Here is a 21,682-nt window from a genome sequence, read left to right as displayed (position 1 = left end):
TGGCGCTGTTCCTGAGCACTTTTGCACAAGACTAGTGCTCTACCACTTTGAGCCACAGCTCTATTTCTGGTTTTCTGGTGGCCAACTGGAGACCAGTCTCCTGGACTTTCCTGCCTGGGCTGACTTCAAATCACCATCCTAATAGCCTCTAGAGTAGCTAGGATAACAGGCATGAGCCACTGGTGCCCAGCTTAATTTCTTAAAAAGTATGAGATCCCACTGGGGATTTTTCAGGTTCTAAGTAATGGTAGCACTGTCACTGGACACCATGTCTAGGGTGGGGGAGGGGACTGGAGGAGTCTGATGCATTATGATGTTGGAGCCAGTGACTCACTTTTCTATGGGAAGTTGTAAAGACTTTGTCTCTTCTAGAACTAATGGTATGTAATTGTCTAGAGACGATGAAGAGACGATTGTGCTAAGAGAGAATGGAAAGTGGGTGAGGAAGCCTAGGATATTTTATATCAGCAGGCTTTTTTTCCCTGCTGGGACAAAGTATAGTGATTGGCATAGGTCCAGCTGAGCTCATTAAGTCTTCTGCTTTCTGTGAGATAAGACTGTTCAGCTGAGAAGTCTAAAAGAAATAAAGAGGAAACACTGAAGTGGCAGAACCCAGGATTTTAATGTAAGTTCTATTTGACTCTAATGTTTCTGATTCATCTCTCTTATCCTCCCTCTAACTCAGCATGGCCTTTTGGCAGCAATAACATTTGTAGTGCTTTCTTTTTTAAATTTAAGCCTTTTGAGTTGGGTGCTGGTAGCTCACAATTGTAATCCTAGTTATTCTGGAAACTGTGATCTGAGGATTGTAATTCAAAGCCAGCCGGGCAGAAAAGTCTGAGAGACACTTATCTCCAATTAACCAGTAAAAAGCCAAAAGTGGAGGTAAGACTTAAATGGTAGAACTCCAGAAAAAGCTAAGTGATAATGTGAGTCCCTAAATTCAAGCCCCAGTATGTGTGTGTGCATACACACACACACACACACACACACACACACACACACACACACACACACACACACAGCCTTTTTTGAATTTCATTACCTCACCTTTTTTTCTAAATGCTGTAATATGGAAAAAGTCAAGAAGGGATTAAAGTGAAGTGTTTGACTAATCAGAAACCTGGTGAAATGAAGTCTTTATTTAGGAGTTTGAAGGGTCAGGAAATCCCCATTTTCCCCATCATAACTTCTAGTCTTAAATTGCCAGAAGAAATATTAATGAGACTCTGAGACTTGTGGATTAAAGCTCAATTTTCTTCCTATCATCTTGGAGTAACAGCCTATTCTCCCTTTCCTGAACTTTTACTCTCTCTTTTTAAAAGTGGTTTCTTCTTCTAGATATTTAAATATTTTTCATTTTCTCATTTTAAAAAATTCTTGGTGGGGCACTGGTGGCTCATACCTGTTATCCTAGCTACTCAGGGACCAAGATCTGAGGATTGTGGTTCAAAGCCAGTCCAGACAGGAAAGTCCACGAGACTCATCTCCAATGAACTACTAAAAAGTGGAGCTGTGGCTTATGTAGTAAATCACTAGCCTTGAGCAAAAAAAAGCTCATAGACAGTGCCCAGGCCCTGAGTTTAAGCCCCAGGACCAACACACACACACACACACACACACACACACACACACACACACACACACACACACACACACACACACACACACACACACACACACACACACACACACACACACACACACCTTTCCTTGCAAAATTCAATTATTTGGACTTCCATGAATGTGCTAGAAAAGTCTATGTAAGACTTTGGAAAGTGTTAAACTTGATTTGTAGTACAAATTGAGATAAAATAGTGACTCTTGCTGGGTAGAAGAGAAACGCTTGGAAATGTTGAACCAGGTATAAGAATCCCAAAGAATTCCTACACATTGCTAAATGAATAAAGCGAAAAAATTAAAAATATTTTAAAAAAGAATCCCAAAGAAGGTCCTCCACAGTATACAGTGTCCCCAATATAATAATTTCAGAAACTCAGAGTAAATATTTAGGAACATTTATGGAAATCATTGCTGTGCTAATACCAGGGATTGAACTCATATTCTTTTGTTCATTTGTTTTTTTTTTTTTTTTTTTTTTGTTCTTTGGTCATAGAGCTTGAACTCAAGGCCTGGGCACTATCCCTGAGCTTTTGGGCTTAAGTCTAGCATTCCACCACTTTGAGTCATAGCTCTAATTCTAGTATTTGGGTGGTAAATTAGAGATAAGAGTCTCACAGACTTTCTTACCCAGGCTGGCTTAGAACTGCAATCCTCAGATCTCAGCCTCCCAAGTGGCTAGGAATTCAGGCGTGAGTGCCCGGCTGACCTCATATTCTTGCTCAGCTTTTCCATCCACAGCTGGTGCTCTTATCACTTGAATCACATCTCCAGGTCTAACTTTTTTTGCTGGATAATTGGTGATAAAGTCACTCAAACTTTTCTGCCTGAGTTGTTGTTCAACTGCCATCCTTAGATCTTAGCCTCCTAAGTAGCTACAATTATAAGCATGAGCCACCAGTATCCATTTTCAGAAATTTTGCATTTTTTTTGTCTGCTGAGTTTAATAGTGAAAGTCCTGCAGTTAAAAAATGATGCATTGACGGGCTGGGAAGGTGGCTCAGTGGTAGAGTGCTTGTCTTGCATGCATGAGGCCCTGGGTTCGATTCCTCAGCACCACATAAGCAAAAAGAAAAAAAAAGCCGGAAGTGGAGCTGTGGCTCAAGTGGTAGAGCTGAAGAGCTGAGGGACAGCACCCAGGTCCAGAGTTCAGGCCCCACGACCGGACCCCCCCCCCAAAAAAAAATAATGCATTGGGCTAGGAATGTGGCTTAGTGGTAGAGTGATTGCCTAGCATGCACAAAGCCTTAGGTTCGATTCCTCAGTACTACATAAACAGAAAAAGCTAGAAATGGCATTGTGGCTCAAGTGGCACAGTGCTAGCCTTGAGCAAAAGAAGCTGGACAGTGTCCAGGCCTTGAACACAAGTCCAGGACTGACAAAATAATAATAATAATAATAATAATAATAATAATGCATTTTTATGCTGTATCTACCTCTGTTCTTTTCTTGCTTTCTCTTTTCCTTTTCTCTCCCTCATTCCCAATCATTTGAAAGGTACACTTATTTATGTAGCCATGAAATCATTATCAAAGTCAAGATACAGAACATTACTAACACTGGAAAAAAGTTCACTGTTGCCCTTTCTAAAGTAATCTCCTAAATTGGACAGAGGTCACCAATGATGTGTTATCTGTCTTTACAGGTTGGATTACTTTTTTTTTTTTTTTTGCCAGTCCTGAGGCTTGAACTCAGAGCCAGGGCACTGTCCCTGAGCTTCTTTGCTCAAGGCTAGCACTCTACTACTTGAGCCACAGCACCACTTCTGGATTTTTCTGTTTATGTTGTACTGAGGAATGGAACCCAGGGCCTCATGCATGCTAGGCAAGTACTCTACCACTAAGCCACATTCCCAGCCTGTGGATTACTATTTTCTAATTTCATATTCATGGAATTAGATGGTGTAATAAACTCTGTTTGTCCTCTTTTTTGTTGTTGTTGTTGGTTGTGGGGCTTGAACTCAGGGCCTGAGTGCTGTTCCTGAACTTTTTTGCTCAAGGCTAGTACTCTACTTTGAGCCACTGGGCCACTTCCAGTTTTCTAGTGGTTAATTGGAGATAAGGGTCTCATGGACTTTCCTTCTCAGGCTGGCTTTGAACCACAATCCACAGATCTCAGCTAGGATTAGCTAGGATTACAGGCATGAGCCACGAACGCTAAGCCTATGTCTGCTTTCCTGAACTCAGTATAATCTTTCTGATGTTCACCAATGTTATTGAAAAGATCTGCAGTCCATTTTTACTTAAAAAAAAAAAAACAGGAATTTCTCTTGTTGATAAATACTTCTGTTCTTCTTCTAACCTGTCCCATTGTTCCCTCTTTCTCAGTTCTAAAATCTAGCTAATATCACACGTTGGATTCATACTCTTACCTTATACGAATTCTATAACCCAAGATGTCTAAAAACTGGAAGACTACTAAGACATCAGATTCACCCAGACTCATTCCTACGCAGAAGGATTTGAAATTCCTCATAAATAATACACTGAGTAATGTAAAGGTATGAGAATATGAGAACTGTACTCATGATGGGCTTGGACTAATTACCTAGCCTTACCAGGGGAGGCTTTGGCTTGGGCAAGATGGGAACAAGCTCTAGGAATTCGTGTGTGTGTGTGTGTGTGTGTGTGTGTGTGTGTGTGTGTGTGTGTGTGTGTGTGTGTGTGTGTGTGTGTGTGTGTGAATACTAACACTTGAACTCAGAGCCTGGCTGCCATCCATTAGCTTTTTCACTCAAGTTTGATGTTCTACTACTTGATCCACAGCTTCTATCTTTTTGGTAGTTAATTAGAGATAAGAGTTGGATGGACTTTCTTGCCAGGGCTATCTTCAAACTAAGTCTCAGATCTCAGTCTCTTGAGTAGCTAAGATTACAGATATGAGCCAAAAGTGCCTAGTTCTCAATGTAGTCTTAAATCTTTTGTGGAGACAGGAGGCAGGCAAGATGGACATTATTAATAAAGAAGTATTAAAACTTCAGTTTATACTCGGGCACCGGTGGCTCACGGCTGTAATACTCAATTCAAAGCCAGCTTGGGCATGAAAGTCCATGAGACTCTTATCTCCAATTAACCACCAGAAAAAAAAAACCCAGAAGTGGTGCTGTGGCTCAAGTGGTAAAGCACTAGCCTTGAGCTGAAGAGCTGAGGGACAGTGCCCAGGCCAGAGTTCATGCCCCACAACTGACAAAATAAATAAATAATACTTTATTATATTACTTTCCTTCTTGGGTAATCAGAGTACATGTTCTCATGCAGAGAAATCTGGAGAGTTATATTCATTGAGTATTGTTTAGTAGATAAGTATAAAAGTTTCGGCTGAGAACTAGGCTCCGGTGGCTAATGCCTGTAATTCTACTCAGGAGGCTGAGATCTGAAGATCGCCAAAGCCAACCTGGGCAGGAAAGTCTGTAAGACTCTTATCTCTAATAAAATACTCAGAAAAAGCCAGAAGTGGTGCTGTGAATGCTAGCCTTGAGGGCAGATGCAGATAGGTTCAGAGACAGAGCCCAGGCCCTGAGTTCAAGCCCCAGGACTGGCAAAAAAAAAAAAAAGTTTCTGCTGAGAAGGGGGAGTCCCCAGAAAAAAAAAACCTCATGAATCTTCGTTTAGGATAATCTGTATAAAGAGTTCACATAAATAAACCATAGTGTGTTGTTTATTACAAGTTAGGTATCTCTGTTGCACATACATATACATATAGGACATAATACAGAACTTTAGAGCTCAAGCATAGCTAACCTCATGTTCTAAATAGCACATTTTTCTCTTTGACACATAAGAACAGTGAAGGAAGCCATGTTTGTGGCTCACACCTGTAATCCTAGCTATTCAGGAGGCTGAGATCTGAGGGTCTTTGGTTTAAAGTCAGCCTGGGCAGGAAAGTCCATGAGATTCTTATCTCCAAGTAACCACCAATAAGCTGGAAGTGAAGCTGGAAGCACCAGCCTTGAGTGACAAAGCTCCAGGCCAGTGCCCAGGCACTGAGTTCAAGCTCTAGTGCCAGCACACAAAAAAAGAATGAATGAATGAATGAATGGATGGATGGATGGGGACTCATGTCTTAGCTCAGGCCATTCTTCTCTCTCAGATTGGTAATGATGTGGTTGTCTTGAGTGACTGGCCGGAGACTCTATACCAAGAGTCTCACAATCCCAAGAACAAGTCTTTTATCTGTTTCTACTCTACTGACAGCAACTATTTTGTCTCCTTAAACTGGATGGAACGGTTTGGAAAAGTACAGCAGGTAATACTACTTCATCCTTCCCCTCCCTGCGCCCCTCGCCATACACACACCTTTTATAATCCAATTTACCTGCACCTTACCAAAACTTTTCAAATTGCAGAATGATGAGTAACTCTGAATTAACTCATTTTCATTAACTCATGTAAGATCATCTCTATATCCTGATTTTACACAGTGATCCTTTTCACCTCCAGTTGTCACATCTACAGAATTCATATTCCCTATAACATAGACTGAAGGCCAAGAAAAGGGCCTTGAACCAATACTTCTATTACATACCAAATGCATAGTAATGCCCAGAGTCAAACTGTCCCATCTTTTTTTTTCTTTTTTTGGACCTACGCACTATCCTTGAGCTTTTTTGCTCGACTAGTGCTCTACCACTTTGAGCCACAGCTCTATTCTTCTGTTGGTTAACTGGAGATAAGAGTCTCACAGACTTTCTTTCCAAGGGCTGGCTTCAAAGCATGATCCTCAGATCTCAGCCTTTTGAATAGCTAGGATTATAGGCATGAGCTGCCAGTGCCCAGTCACCATCTTTCTTGAGAACAAAATCTAAGTATTTGGCTGATTTTTGGGAGATGATCAGGTTTCCATTTCTCATTCTCTTCTAGGCAGTGCTCTGGATGCAGGATACAGATCCGAAGACAAAAGGAATGATTAAGAGGATGAAGTTTCACTTGGTGGATCCAGTGCCAGCCATTGAAGCCATGGTCCACACGGGTTCCTACCACATGTTAGTTGTTTACTGTGGTGACTCATACCTGCGGTTCTTTGGAGATCACCATCGAGCATTCACATCTCTGGGTATACAGCCCTGTCGTTTCATCATCAACTGTCTCTGCTATGATGCAGAATCAGAGATATTGTTGTCGGGCACTGTGGGGGCTGTGGTTACCTGGTTTATCTTGCCAAATGGCAGGGGCCTCCAGATGGCTCAAACAATGCCCATTCCCAAACAAGAGCTTGTACAGGACCTTTCTTCAAATGGCCCCGAGGGATCCGTGCTGGCTCTGTGTGAAAATGTGGTGAGGGTCTTTACCCACCAGGGTCAGGGCCAGTTGAAAGAAGTAAAGACATTTACACTTGTAACCAGTGGGCACCCAGTCACTTGTTGTTTTACTTGCATCCCTAAAGGGATTTTTTATGCTGGAAATACTGCTGGAGAGGTTCACGCTTGGGGTTTAGACCAGAGTAACTTCCTCCATCATTTCCAAGCTCACTCTTCACCTATGATATGTATCCAAAGCCGGCCAGAGAACCACACCTTACTAACAGCAGACAAAGAAGGTGTACTAAGGGAGTGGGATTTTGCTTCTGGGAACCTAATGAGACAACTGAGTGTTGGTGAGCATCTGGAACAACTGCAATTTATTGATGATGCCACATTTTTCTGCCAGACTACATCGACCTTCTTGGTGAACCACCTGCCCTACTTTTACAGCCTCTTCAATGTTTGTGGTTCTACTACTCAGTGGATAAAGCGGGTCTACTGTGGGCCTAACTGGACTCGGATCCTGTGTGTCACTGAAGATGGGTTAATGCGCTTCTTGTCTCCAGTAACTGGGGAGCTCCTGATTGTCACCTGGCCTCTGCTTGTCACAGATAAGGCTGTGGCTTGGGCCTATGACTCAGACAGAGAGGAGCTCTTTGTAGCACTAGGAGGCCCAGATGTGATAGTGTTTGATACAACACATTCTCCCTGTGCAGCCAAGTATTTCATGAGTCCTTCAGAAAACAACAGGGATAAAATAAACTGCCTGGCCTATGGGAGGTACTATTTAAGTAAGGTTCTAAAAGGAGTGATGTTCTCTGCCCATGAGAGTGGCATCGTGAGAGTCCTCTCCAACTGTACTTATGCCCGAATAGAAAAGACTCTTCACTCTGGGGCAGTGTTGGCATTGTCTACCCTAGATGGTGAAGCTGAAGATCCCTTACTCTGTTCCTATGGCAGAGACAACATTGTACACCTGACAGAAGTTGTGCTTCAAGAGATGAAGTTGATCTTACAGCCCATCAGCAAAATTCTCTGTGTTTACCCCCTGAAGTACTTGATACTCATGCCAGGTTCGGTGGGTGCCCTCACACAGAAATCCTGCTGGTGTCTCTGGCGCTTTCAAGACTTTCTAACAATGTCAGAAGTGAAACCAAGTTCTATGTCAAAAAGCTTGCATACGTGTGCTATTACTTCCTTTGATGTCTGCCTTCCCTTGAAACTTTTTGTCACTGGAGCTGTGGATGGCTCAGTCCGGATCTGGGACTTTGCTGGTAAGCTTGTAACTGAGGTAGACTCAGCATTGCATTTTGGTCCACTCTGCTTTGCCAATGATCGGGGTGACCTGCTTTTGACATTCAACCACAGTATCTACATAATATCCTGCTTAAAATTGCTCCCTCAAAATAGACTGATTCAGCTAAGTAACCTAAACAATGCAGATGAAATACAAGAAATCCCTAAGCCCTTCCTTCCTAGCTTCTTCCTTTTGTTTGAAACACTGTATATACCCAAATTTGTCTATCTGAAAGATGGGATACAGGAATTAAAGGGGCTAGAGACTCTTGTTAACCAACGGGTCATTGCCTTTGATAATAATGTGCCCCATGTTGTAGGGGAAGAGACACGTACATCCCTTGTGTCTAAAGAGAAACCCAAATTACATTTTATGGAAATTGAGGCTACTGAATCGCCTATTCATGAACGTCAACATAAGCATCCCTATGTTCCTCCTCAATTACAGCTGACTGGCTGGGATGGACTGGACATCTACCACAAGTTAAAGAGCTTCTTTGGCCAACAACGTCAGTGGCCCTTTGCTCCTGATTGCTACATCCCCAACTCAGTGGTCCGTGCCAGACTCTGGCCGGATGGTACCCCAGTCTTCCTACACTATGATTTTTTTTCACCCTATCGAGATAAGTACAGAGATGTGACTGAACTCTTAAGATTGCAGTCTGGCTCTGAAGAAAATCTGCAAGTTGCAAGGAAAAAACAGAAGGATGAATTCTGGGAACAGAAAAGAACTTCTTTTACTGTCCTTGAAAGCTTGCTTGGCAAAAATCAGTTAGGAAGAAAACTTAGTGATGGGCTTGTAGCTAACATAATAGAAAACATTCTCAACTTCACCATTTACTGTCCTGCACAGACATACAAGAAATATTTTGATATCATGGCACAAATTTTTGCCACTTACCAAATATTGCCAAGGTGGCGCACGGAAGTAGCACATCATCTGCTGAAAGATACAACCCATGAAAATCCAAAAATCTGTGAACTGGCCTGGGAGATGCTAGAGAAACTAGGCTTCATGAGCCATCTTTTTGCTATCCCATTGGCTATGGGACTAATGGACAGTGATAAGAATGTACGGACTAAGGTTTTGTACCTTATGACAAGATGTACAGGCATTCAAACCAAAACCATGCTGATACGCCTGCTGAAGAACAAAGACATTCTCCAGAACCTACAGTAAGTTGAATGGTGATTATTTTATCTCAGTCTCTTCAATTTGACCCACCCATTCTCTTTCTCTCCCTTCCTTCCGCCCTCCCTCCCCTCCCTTCTCTCAGTTTAATTTTAATTTTTTTTTTAGTTCTGGTCCTAGGGCTTAAACTCATGGCCTAGGTGCTGTCCTTTTGCTTCTTTTGCTCAAAGTTAGTGCTCTATCACTTTGAGCTACAGCTCCACTTCTGCTTTTCTGGTGGTTCACTGGAGGTAAGAATCTCACAGATTTGCCTAACAGGCCTGGCTTTGAACTGTGATCTGCAGATCTCAGCCTCCTGAATAGCTAGGATTACAGGAGTGAACCACCAGTGTCTGTCTTTCTAACTTCCTTTCTTCCTTTCTTTCTTCCTTTCTTCCTTTCTTTCTTTTTTTCTTTCTTTCTTTCTTTCCTTCCCTCCCTCCCTTCCTCTCTCTTTCTTTCTTCTTAATTTTAATTCAATTATCATTAACTTTTCTCTTTGACTTTTGTAGCCAGGAAATGATCGGAGAAGTCTCTCTGGGGAAACTGCTTAGGCTCCAAGCTAATGATATCAAGAACCTGCTTACCCATGTGCAGGAGCGGCTGAATGAAAACCTGACCTTATCATACAAAGATGACACACTTACTTTTTCTTTTGATATGGAAAAGGAGAATGAACTTGAGATCATTGCAGAACAAACATTCATACCTTTGTCAAATCCTGAAAAGATCACTGAACTGAAGAAAAAAAGGAAACTTATTCAAGAAAAAAGAAAAAAGAAGAGTATGTATGGGGAAGTATATGGATATATTAGGACATATTCGAAACATTAAACTTCATTAAGCCAGGGCTAATAAGGTCTAAGTATATAAAAGAACACCAATGGAAACAGAGAAGCCAAAGGATATTATTCACAAAAAGTAGACTGAAAAAGATCTATACACAGCAAAATACCAAGGTCTTTCTTTAATATATAGAAGAAATAAAACAGGAATTTATAAATCCTAAATTTATAAATCTCTAATAGTCCACTGAGCCCGGTACTGGTGGCTCATGCTTGTAATCCTAGCTACTCAGGAGGCTAAGACCTGAGGATTATGGTTAGAAACCAGCCTAGGCAGGACAGTCTGTGAGACTCTTAGTGCTGCTAAACTACCAAAAAACTGGAAACTAAAAGTGGAACTGTGTCTCAAAACAGTAAAGTGCTAGCTTTGAGAAGAAGCTGGCCTTGAGTTCAAACCCAAGGTTTGGCACACACACACACAAAAAAAAGAGTTCCTGAACTAGATTATAACTTAGATTATGACTTCTATGTGTTTTCTTTTTTCTTTTTTTTTTTGGGGGGGGGGTCCGGTCGTGGGGCCTAAATTCTGGGCCTGGGCGCTGTCCCTCAGCTCTTCAGCTCAAGGCTAGCACTCTACCACTTGAGCCACAGTGCCACTTCCGGCTTTTTTCTTATGTAGTGCTGAGGAATCGAACCCAGGGCCTCGAGCATGCAAGCCAAGTGCTCTACCACTGAGCCACCTTCCCAGCCCCTCTATGTGTTTTCTTTTCTTTCTTTCTTTTTCTTTTTTTGCCCATCCTGGGGCTTGGGCACCGTCCTTGAGCCTCTTTGTGCTCAAGGCTAGCGCTCTACCACTTGAGCCACAGTGTCACTTCTGGCTTTTTTGAGTAGTTTATTGGAGATAAGAGTCCCACAGGGCCAGGCACTGGTGGCTCATGCCTGTAATCCTAGCTACTCAGGAGGCTGAGATCTGAGGATCACAGTTCAAAGCCAGCCTGGGAAAGAAAATCTGTGAGACTCTTGTCTCCAATAAACCACCAGAAAACAAGAAGTGGTGCTGTAGCTTAAGTGGTAGAGCACTAGCCTTGAGCTGAAGAGCTGAGCGACAGTGCCCCAGGGCCCAGAGTTCAAGCCCCACGACTGATTAAAAAAAAAAGTCTCACAGAAACTTTTCTGTCCAGGCTGGTTTCGAATTGTGAACCTCAGATGTCAGTTTCCTGAGTAGCTAGAATTACCCAGCTCTGTATTTGTTCTTACCAAATTTTTCTCTTCTAACATATCTGCAGTTAAAAATGACCTGGCTCTTGCCAAGAAGTACAAAAGGCTACAACTAAAAAGACTTATTCCCATAACTGAGTCTTTAGAAGACAAAGAAGAAGAAGAAGGAGAGGAGGGAAAGGAGAAGAAGGAGGAGGAGGAAGAGGAGGAGGAGGAGGAGGAAGAAGAAGAAATGGCCGGCAAGTTTGGTTTTGATTATGAGGAGGCTGTCTCAAAGCTACCCCAACTCCAGGAATATGCTAAAACAATGGAAAAGCTACCCCAACTCCAGGAATATGCTGAAACAATGGAAAAGCTACCCCAACTCCAGGAATATGCTGAAACAATGGAGGCTGATGAAGAACCTACAGTTGATGAGGAAGTGATTCACAAGGTAGGGAAAAAAGAACAGGCAGACAAAAATGGCAAAAAAATATTACCTATGAAAAGAGAAGAGAAAGAAGCTCCAAAGGATCTTTTGGAGGTCACTATAGAAGAGCCTAAGAAAGAAGTTATAGACATTCCTAAGCCAGTGAAACCTTATATAAAGAAACCTGGAAAAAAGGGTCATGGTTTAGCTGGAACCCCTGGGCACCAAAGTAGATCAGACATTAAACCTTGGCAAAAGAACATCCACTATTTTATCACCCCAAGTATAGAGAGTACCCAACCAACAATGTTAGTGGATGTGGCTAAAGAAGTATTGGACCAGGCTGAGACAATATTTGATGGTTTACAGCTCAACTGGAATCTCGTCCCAGAAAGCCAAGTCTCACAAGAACTGGAGGAAGTAGAAAAAACACCTGTCAGAAAAGGAAAAGATGAAGAGAAAATAGAATCAGAAGAACAAGAGTATAGCTACATGTTAAACAAAGATGAGGCATTTGCTCCAAAAGAAAAGGAAGTTATGGCACAAAAGAAAGTTGAGGCAAAAGAAAAACTGGCTGAGCAAAAGGGGGAAATAGTTGAAGAAGAAAGGAAACTGACAAAGCCTGACAAATCACCAGTGCAAAAACAGAAGAAACTAACCAAGAGTATTAAAAAGCCAATGCATTTGGAAGAAGAAAAAGAAGAGGAAGAGGAGGAAGAAGCAGAAGCAGCATCAGAAGTTCCTTCGAAAAGAAAATTAACTACAGAAGATCAGAAGTTAGTCCTAGAAGAAGAGAGACAAACTACAGAAGAGAAGATGCCACGTGGAAAGAAAGTGACCTGGAAAGAGGGGAAGTCAATCCATGACAGAGAAATGTGGAAAAGGGAAAAGGTGGAACCCGATGAGCAAGCTGTAAGGACAAGACAAAAGGAGTTGCTGCTCCCAAAGAAGAAATTGGTCCAGGAAAAGAAGAAGCTAGATGAAGAAGAAGAACTGACTGGGGAGGAGGAGAAACAAGTTGGGAAAAGGAAAAAAAGGTTCCTGTGGAAGGGAAAACCTGTGGAAGAAGGGGAAGAGAAAGAGAAAGAGGAGGAAGAAGAAGCAGAAGCAGCATCAGAAGAAGTTCCTTCAAAAAGAAAATTAACTACAGAAGATCAGAAGTTAGTCCTAGAAGAAGAGAGACAAGCTACAGAAGAGGAGATGCCACGTGGAAAGAAAGTGACCTGGAAAGAGGGGAAGCCAATCCAAGACAGAGAAATGTGGGAAGGGGAAAAGGTAGAACCCGATGAGCAAGCTGTAAGGACAAGACAAAAGGAGTTGCTGCTCCCAAAGAAGAAATTGGTCCAGGAAAAGAAGAAGCTAGATGAAAAAGAACTGTCTGGGGAGGAGGAGAAACAAGTTGGAAAAAGGAAAAAAAGGTTCCTGTGGAAGGGAAAACTTGTAGAAGAAGGGGAAGAGAAAGAGAAAGAGGAAGAGGAGGAAGCAGAAGCAGAAGCAGAAGCAGAAGAAGTTCCTTCCAAAAGAAAATTAACTACAGAAGATCAGAAGTTAGCGCTAGAAGAAGAGAGACAAGCTACAGAAGAGGAGATGCCACGTGGAAAGGAAGTGACTTGGAAAGAGGGGAAGCCAATCCAAGACAGAGAAATGTGGGAAAGGGAAAAGGTGGAGCTCTATAAGCAAGCTGTAAAGACAAGACTAAAGGAGTTGCTGCACCAAAAGAAGAAATTGGTCCAGAAAAAGAAGAAGCTAGATGAAGAAGAACTGTCTGGGGAGGAGGAACAAGTTGGAAAAAGGAAGAAAAGGTTCCTGTGGAAGGGAAAACTTGTGGAAGAAGGGGAAGAGAAAGAGAAAGAGGAAGAGGAGGAAGCAGAAGCAGAAGCAGAAGCAGAAGAAGTTCCTTCGAAAAGAAAATTAACTACAGAAGATCAGAAGTTAGCGCTAGAAGAAGAGAGACAAGCTACAGAAGAGGAGATGCCACGTGGAAAGGAAGTGACTTGGAAAGAGGGGAAGCCAATCCAAGACAGAGAAATGTGGGAAAGGGAAAAGGTGGAGCTCTATAAGCAAGCTGTAAAGACAAGACTAAAGGAGTTGCTGCACCAAAAGAAGAAATTGGTCCAGAAAAAGAAGAAGCTAGATGAAGAAGAACTGTCTGGGGAGGAGGAACAAGTTGGAAAAAGGAAGAAAAGGTTCCTGTGGAAGGGAAAACTTGTGGAAGAAGGGGAAGAGAAAGAGAAAGAGGAAGAGGAGGAAGCAGAAGCAGAAGCAGAAGCAGAAGAAGTTCCTTCGAAAAGAAAATTAACTACAGAAGATCAGAAGTTAGCGCTAGAAGAAGAGAGACAAGCTACAGAAGAGGAGATGCCACGTGGAAAGGAAGTGACTTGGAAAGAGGGGAAGCCAATCCAAGACAGAGAAATGTGGGAAAGGGAAAAGGTGGAGCTCTATAAGCAAGCTGTAAAGACAAGACTAAAGGAGTTGCTGCACCAAAAGAAGAAATTGGTCCAGAAAAAGAAGAAGCTAGATGAAGAAGAACTGTCTGGGGAGGAGGAACAAGTTGGAAAAAGGAAGAAAAGGTTCCTGTGGAAGGGAAAACCTGTTGAAGAAGGGGAAGAGAAAGAGAAAGAGGAAGAGGAGGAAGCAGAAGCAGCATCAGAAGAAGTTCCTTCGAAAAGAAAATTAACTACAGAAGATCAGAAGTTAGTCCTAGAAGAAGAGAGACAAACTACAGAAGAGGAGATGCCACGTGGAAAGGAAGTGACCTGGAAAGAGGGGAAGCCAATCCAAGACAGAGAAATGTGGGAAAGGGAAAAGGTGGAGCCCTATAAGCAAGCTGTAAAGACAAGACTAAAGGAGTTGCTGCACCAAAAGAAGAAATTGGTCCAGAAAAAGAAGAAGCTAGATGAAGAAGAACTGTCTGGGGAGGAGGAACAAGTTGGAAAAAGGAAGAAAAGGTTCCTGTGGAAGGGAAAACCTATTGAAGAAGGGGAAGAGAAAGAGAAAGAGGAAGAGGAGGAAGCAGAAGCAGCATCAGAAGAAGTTCCTTCGAAAAGAAAATTAACTACAGAAGATCAGAAGTTAGTCCTAGAAGAAGAGAGACAAACTACAGAAGAGGAGATGCCACGTGGAAAGGAAGTGACCTGGAAAGAGGGGAAGCCAATCCAAGACAGAGAAATGTGGGAAAGGGAAAAGGTGGAGCCCTATAAGCAAGCTGTAAGGACAAGGCAAAAGGAGTTGCTGCACCCAAAGAAGAAATTGGTCCAGGAAAAGAAGAAGCTAAATGAAGAAGAACTGTCTGGGGAGGAGGAGAAACAAGTTGGAAAAAGGAAAAAAAGGTTCCTGCGGAAGGGAAAACCTGTTGAAGAAGGGGAAGAGAAAGAGGAAGAGGAAGAGGAGGAAGCAGAAGCAGCATCAGAAGAAGTTCCTTTGAAAAGAAAATTAACTACAGAAGATCAGAAGTTAGTTCTAGAAGAAGAGAGACAAACTACAGAAGAGGAGATGCCACGTGGAAAGGAAGTGACCTGGAAAGAGGGGAAGCCAATCCAAGACAGAGAAATGTGGGAAAGGGAAAAGGTGGAGCCCTATAAGCAAGCTGTAAGGACAAGGCAAAAGGAGTTGCTGCTCCCAAAGAAGAAATTGGTCCAGGAAAAGAAGAAGCTAGACGAAGAAGAACTGTCTGGGAAGGAGGAGAAACAAGTTGGAAAAAGGAAGGGAAAACCTGTGGAAGAGAGGGAAGAGAAAGAGAAAGAGGCCTGGAAACTAGGCATAATGACTCAGTATCATTTGTTCAGAAGAATGGAGAGATTAGCTGAGAAAAAGAGAAGACAAGCATTGGAAAGGGACAGGTTGGCAGAGCAAGAGAGTAAATTGGCCAAAGAAAAGAAATGGTTTGTAAAAGAAGAAAAAGAGGTCTATAAAAAGCCACAAATCCAAGAAAAGAAAAAACAAATCAGGGAATCAGATGAAGAGATAAAACAAGACCAGAAAGAGGAGTGGGCACAGAAAGAGAAGGAAGAGGTCAAGGAGAAAAAACATTTAGCTCAGAAAAGAAAGAAAAAAGAGGAAAGAGCATTAGAAACACCAGAAGAGAAAGAAATTAGGAAAGAAAAGGAGAAATTGCCCCGGGAAGAGAAGAAATTGGCTTATGACATTAGGACCAAGGAGAGATATGTTTCCAAGGGGGAAGAAATAACTAAAGAGGAAAGACTTCCAGCAACAAGGAAACTGGACATGGAAAAAGGGATTCCTTCTGAAGAAAAAGAAAGTCTCAAAGAAAAAGATACAGAGATACAAAAGAAGCAACTGTCCAAGGCCAGTGATGGGATAATTATAGAAGAGAGACCATCCATGATGGAAGGGAGTGAAGCAGATAACCAGAGATGGGAAATTTTAAAGAAAAAGGACATAACTGAAAAGAAAATGGAAGAGGCGCAGGAAGAGAGAAAACTAGAAGATGATAGTATGGCAATGAAAGAAAGAACACTGACTGATAAACATGACTTGGAAGAAGAACGAAGGCTGTCAGAGGAGGCCCAGGAAGGTTTACTTGATGATGCTCAGATAAAGGCTAGGTTAAGGAAGATCGATGAGAAAGATCTGTTAAGGAAAAAGGCGCTAAAGGAGCTTCTGAAGAAGGAGAGTGACATAGCAGAGATCCAAGAAAAGTGGACACTAGATGAACTCACAAAGGAATCATCTGAGACCAGCAGAGAGGAAGGTTTGGCTAGGGAGAGGGAAGAGGAAAAGAGCTGGCTAGAAGAAGGGGAAGAGAGGGAAATTCTACCTGAGAAAGAGAAAAGGAGACACATGATTAAGGAGAAAAAGATAAGCCTAAGTGAAGAGAGATTGGAGGAGAAGTTGGCTGAGGGGGAGGAGGAGGAACATAGTGAAGAGAGTTTGGCCCAAAAAAGAGAAAAGCATTTGGCCAGGAAAAGGAGAAGAGAAAAACAGCATTTGGCCAGGAAAAAGAGAAGAGAGAAGCAGCGTTTAGCCAGAAAAAGGAGAAGGGAAAAGGAGCGTTTGGCCAAGGAAAAGAGAAGAGAGAAGCAGCGTTTAGCCAGGAAAAGGAGAAGGGAAGAGAGGTTGGCCCAAAAAAGGGAAAAGGAAGCGAGGATGGCCCAAAAAATGGAAAAGAAAAAGAAGTTGAAGGAGAGGCTGAGTGAAAAGGAGGGCCCAGATGAGGAAAAGGAACACTTTATCCAGGAAGAGTGGGGGCGCCTGAGTAAGGAGGAGGTGGAGGAAGAGGAGCTCATGATTGAAGAAGAGGAAGAAGAGAGCCTGAGTAAAGAGGAAGAGGAGAGTCTTAGTGAGGAGGAGGAAGAGAGCCTGAGTGAGGAAGAGGAAGAGAGCCTGAGTGAGGAGGAAGAAAGTCTGAGTGAGGAGGAAGAGAGCCTGAGTGAGGAGGATGAAGAGAGCCTGAGTGAGGAAGAGGAAGAGAGCCTGAGTGAGGAAGAGGAAGAGAGCCTGAGTGAGGAAGAGGAAGAGAGCCTGAGTGAGGAAGAGGAAGAGAGCCTGAGTGAGGAAGAGAGCCTGAGTGAGGATGAGGAAGAGAGCCTGAGTGAGGAAGAGAGCCTGAGTGAGGATGAGGAGAAAAAGAAGCTGACTGAGGAGGAAGAGGAAGCAAGTCTGAGTGAAGAGACTCTAAGCAAGGAGGAGGAAGAGAGCCTGAGTAAGAAAGAAGAGGAAAGTGAGGAAGGGGAAAGAGGGAGAAGAATGAGAAGAGGGAAGAGAGTGTTGAAATCAAAACTCTCAAAGAAAAAAATAGACACATCTAAGCCAGTGATAGAAGACAAGGGTCTTGCTGAAGAAAGGGAGGATAGGGCTAGAAAGAAAACGCTGCCTCAGGAAGATAAGAGTCTTGCTAGGGAAAGGGAGGGTAGGGTTAGATGGAAAATGCTCCCTGAGGAAGATGAGGGTCTTGCTGGGGAAAGGAAGGATAGGGCCAGAAGGAAAACGCTTCCTGAGGAAGATGAAGGTCTTGCTAGGGAAAGGAAGGATAGGGCCAGAAGGAAAATGCTTCCTGAGGAAGATGAAGGTCTTGCTAGGGAAAGGAAGGATAGGGCCAGAAGGAAAATGCTTCCTGAGGAAGATGAGGGTCTTGCTGAGGAAATGAAGGATAGGTCCAGAAGGAAAATGCTTCCTGAGGAAGGTGAAGGTCTTGCTAGGGAAAGGAAGGGTAGGGCCAGAAGGAAAATGCTTCCTGAGGAAGATGAAGGTCTTGCTGGGGAAATGAAGGATAGGGCCAGAAGGAAAATGCTTCCTGAGGAAGATGAGGGTCTTGCTGGGGAAATGAAGGATAGGGCCAGAAGGAAAATGCTTCCTGAGGAAGACGAGGGTCTTTCTGAGGAAAGGAAAGATAGGGCCAGAAGGAAAATGCTTCCTGAGGAAGATGAAGGTCTTGCTAGGGAAATGAAGGATAGGGCCAGAAGGAAAATGCTTCCTGAGGAAGATGAGGGTTTTTCTGAGGAAAGGAAAGATAGGGCCAGAAGGAAAATGCTTCCTGAGGAAGATGAAGGTCTTGCTAGGGAAAGGCAGGGTAGGGCCAGAAGGAAAATGCTTCCTGAGGAAGATGAAGGTCTTGCTGGGGAAATGAAGGATAGGGCCAGAAGGAAAATGCTTCCTGAGGAAGATGAAGGTCTTGCTAGGGAAAGGAAGGATAGGGCCAGAAGAAAAATGCTTCCTGAGGAAGATGAAGGTCTTGCTGGGGAAATGAAGGATAGGGCTGGAAGGAAAACGCTTCCTGAGGAAGATGAACATGTTGCTAGGGAAAGGGAAGGCAGGGCCAGAAGGAAAATGCTTCCTGAGGAAGACGAGGGTCTTTCTGAGGAAAGGAAAGATAGGGCCAGAAGGAAAATGCTTCCTGAGGAAGATGAAGGTCTTGCTAGGGAAAGGAAGGATAGGGCCAGAAGGAAAATGCTTCCTGAGGAAGATGAAGGTCTTGCTGGGGAAATGAAGGATAGGGCCAGAAGGAAAATGCTTCCTGAGGAAGTTGAAGGTCTTGCTAAGGAAAGGAAGGATAGGGCCAGAAGGAAAATGCTTCCTGAGGAAGATGAAGGTCTTGCTGGGGAAATGAAGGATAGGGCCGGAAGGAAAATGCTTCCTGAGGAAGACGAGGGTTTTTCTGAAGAAAGGAAGGATAGGGCCAAAAGGAAAATGCTTCCTGAGGAAGATGAAGGTCTTGCTAGGGAAAGGAAGGATAGGGCCAGAAGGAAAATGCTTCCTGAGGAAGATGAAGGTCTTGCTGGGGAAATGAAGGATAGGGCTGGAAGGAAAATGCTTCCTGAGGAAGGTGAGCATGTTGCTAGGGAAAGGGAAGGCAGGGCCAGAAGGAACATGCTTCCTGAGGAAGATGAGGGTCTTGCTGAGGAAAGGGAGGGTAGGGCCAGAAGAAAAATACTTCCTCAGGAAGATAAAGGCCTTGCTGTGGAAAGGGAGGGTATGGCTAGAAGGAAGATGCTTCCTGAGGAAGATGTGGGTCTTGTTAAGGAAAGGAAGGATACAACCAAAAGGGAAATGAGTCTTAAGGAATACAGATTGTACCATGTAGCAAGACTTATGGACAAGAAGAGGCCCTTCAAAATACCAACCCTAAAAGTGCCAAAAAAGCACTTAAGTTGGAAAGAAAGAATGGACAGGAAACTTCTTAGAGCACGCCTCAAGATAACTTCATTGGAAAGACTAAACCCTGTGCTCTTGGAAAAAATTAGCAATACAATTTTACAAGTCATGAAAACAGACTTAGTGACTCCAATCCCAGATCTCCACAGGCCAGCACTCCATGTACCTGAAATCATCAGGGAACCCCAGAAACCTTTAAAAGAGAGACCAAAAGGTAAAAGGAGCAGTTGGTACCTCAGACATCATATCATAACGGAGGAAATGACAGACCAAATTCCAGGTGAAGCTTTAGCACCCCTTGCCCCTTCACTTGAAAAGCCACCAGACTTGGAAGCAAAGCTCTCAGATGAGGACTGGATTAACCGTGCCTTGACGAGGCTGGAAGCAGGTGAGCAACTCTCCAGGGACAGTTTCTGTCGCCTGAGCCAACTCCTCAGAGACTTCATTTCCAAGACAGACTGGAGTTGGATACAGCTCTTAACTCTGAAGGCCATTGGGAAACATCTCACACAGAATCTAGAGTTAAGTCATACTGATATGTCCCAACCCTGGAAGGATGGTCTACATCCAAGGCTCCCTCCAGTTAGAAGACAAGAAAAAGAGAGCCAGCCAGAACCAATACCTGAACCAATGTTAGCACCAGACACTAAGACTCAAACTCCAAAGGTTCTCCGGTGGCATCTCTTGGATGAGTCCTTCAGGGAGAAGCAGGTACCACAGCTAGCCAGCACAAGAAAAGACACTGAAGAGTTTTATCCAAGCAGAAGGGATGTTCCCACTGTTGCCTATCCCTTTGTGGGTAAAGATTCCCTGGCTTTGATGTTCCCGAAGGACTTCCCAGCCTTGAAGAGAGCAGAGTTCCCTATATTTTCCAAGACAAAGAGGAAAACTGTACCTTTCCCTCTGCCAGCATTACCATCAATTACCGAAAGGATCACAGACCCAAAGGCTAGAACCTGGCATCTTCTAGGAGAACCTTATAGGAGTGCAAGAATAGAACAGTTATCTAATATCAAACAAATGGAGATGCGACGCTTCTATCCTGTCAAAAGAGACCTCACAGATGCCTACACTTCTGTAGACAGACAAACCCTGGCACTAATGTTTCAGAAAGATCTCACAGTTTTTAAGGGTAAGGGCAGGCCTCCCAAATTGCCCAGGTTGGTGAAGAAGAAACAGCCCATCTCAAGACAAAAAGAAGAGGTACCTCTGTGGGAGAAATTCATGGCACTGTACTATGTTTTGCGGATGCTGCAGCAGCGTTATGGCAAAGACACAGCTGTGTGGATGGAACAGTTCTACCATGTCATGGACATGTATCAGCTTAAGTCCCCAGGAATCCAGAGGCTGCTACAGGAGTTGCTTCTGAGAGAGAAAACTCAATCCCAAGAAGTCATCAGCGAAGAGACCCTGAAGGCTGTGGAGGGAGTACCTGGAGAGCGGTTGTTCTACTGCCTGATTTGTGGTAGTTCTCATTCCCCCTCAGGTTCCCTTAGGTTCCACCATGTGATACCACTCTCTGGGAAAAACATGGTGGAAACTTTTGAACCCATGGGTATTGCCCAGTATGGATTCCTAGAACTTGCCTGGAAACGCCTACCACAAGTCAGTCCTGACTGTAGCACCATCATGCCTCTAATTCTCTGATTTGGCCTAATAGTAAGACTTTTAAGATCCTGCTGGGAAATGGTCCTGAGCCAAAGGTCATAAGATTCCTTACTTGTTCCCCACTGAAAGATGAGTCTAAACAAGGCTCCATCTTTATTCAACTCCATAAATCACTGTACTAAATAAAATGGCATTTTCTCATTTATAACAAATACTCTGGTTTCTTTTCTTCCCTAAGCTGTGAATTCCCTATAAACTTGCCCAGAGGTAAGAGGTACCCTTTGTTCCAAGAACAAGGTTTTGTTTTTCTTTTCTAATGGAACAAATCCTTTGGAGGAAAGAGGCCAGTATATGATCACTTTCTGATTAAGTGTGTATGTATATATATTACATGTTCAAAACATTATAACACTTTAAAAAATAAATTGTCTTTTAAATTAGTTAAGAGAAAATAAATATCAAATCATATCTCCCATATAGCTGGGATTACAGATATGCACCACCATATCTAGCTTGTTTGTTGATGGATGAGGGTTGGAGGGTCGTGTTAATTTCTTTTCCCCAAGCTAGCCTTGAACCTTTTGAAATAGGGATACTGGGTGTAACTGGTGCCATCTTGGCTTCTTGGTGGATGAAGGTAAGAGTCACAGCTCCCTGCGACTCTGCCCTCTGACCATGACCATATTTAGGGCCCAACCAGCTCAGCCACCATTTTGCACCATGCT

General features: G+C 43.2%; 1 protein-coding gene across 1 annotated transcript; it reads left to right on the top strand.

Annotated features, from left to right (window-relative positions):
- Positions 1-5,747: 5,747 nt before the first annotated feature.
- Positions 5,748-20,996, top strand: LOC138811560 (WD repeat-containing protein 87-like). Its single transcript, XM_069999325.1, has 5 exons — positions 5,748-5,865; positions 6,480-9,331; positions 9,839-10,110; positions 11,398-17,607; positions 20,431-20,996. Exons 1-5 carry the CDS (start codon positions 5,839-5,841, stop codon positions 20,994-20,996), a joined length of 9,927 nt encoding a protein of 3,308 aa, XP_069855426.1. The 5' UTR covers positions 5,748-5,838.
- The last annotated feature ends 686 nt before the right edge of the window (positions 20,997-21,682 follow it).

Source organism: Dipodomys merriami, unplaced genomic scaffold (genome assembly GCF_024711535.1).
Source record: "Dipodomys merriami isolate MVZ:Mamm:240054 unplaced genomic scaffold, mDipMer1.0.p SCAF_534, whole genome shotgun sequence".
Classification (NCBI taxonomy): Eukaryota; Metazoa; Chordata; class Mammalia; order Rodentia; family Heteromyidae; genus Dipodomys; species Dipodomys merriami.
This window is presented reverse-complemented; position numbering and strand designations above follow the sequence as displayed.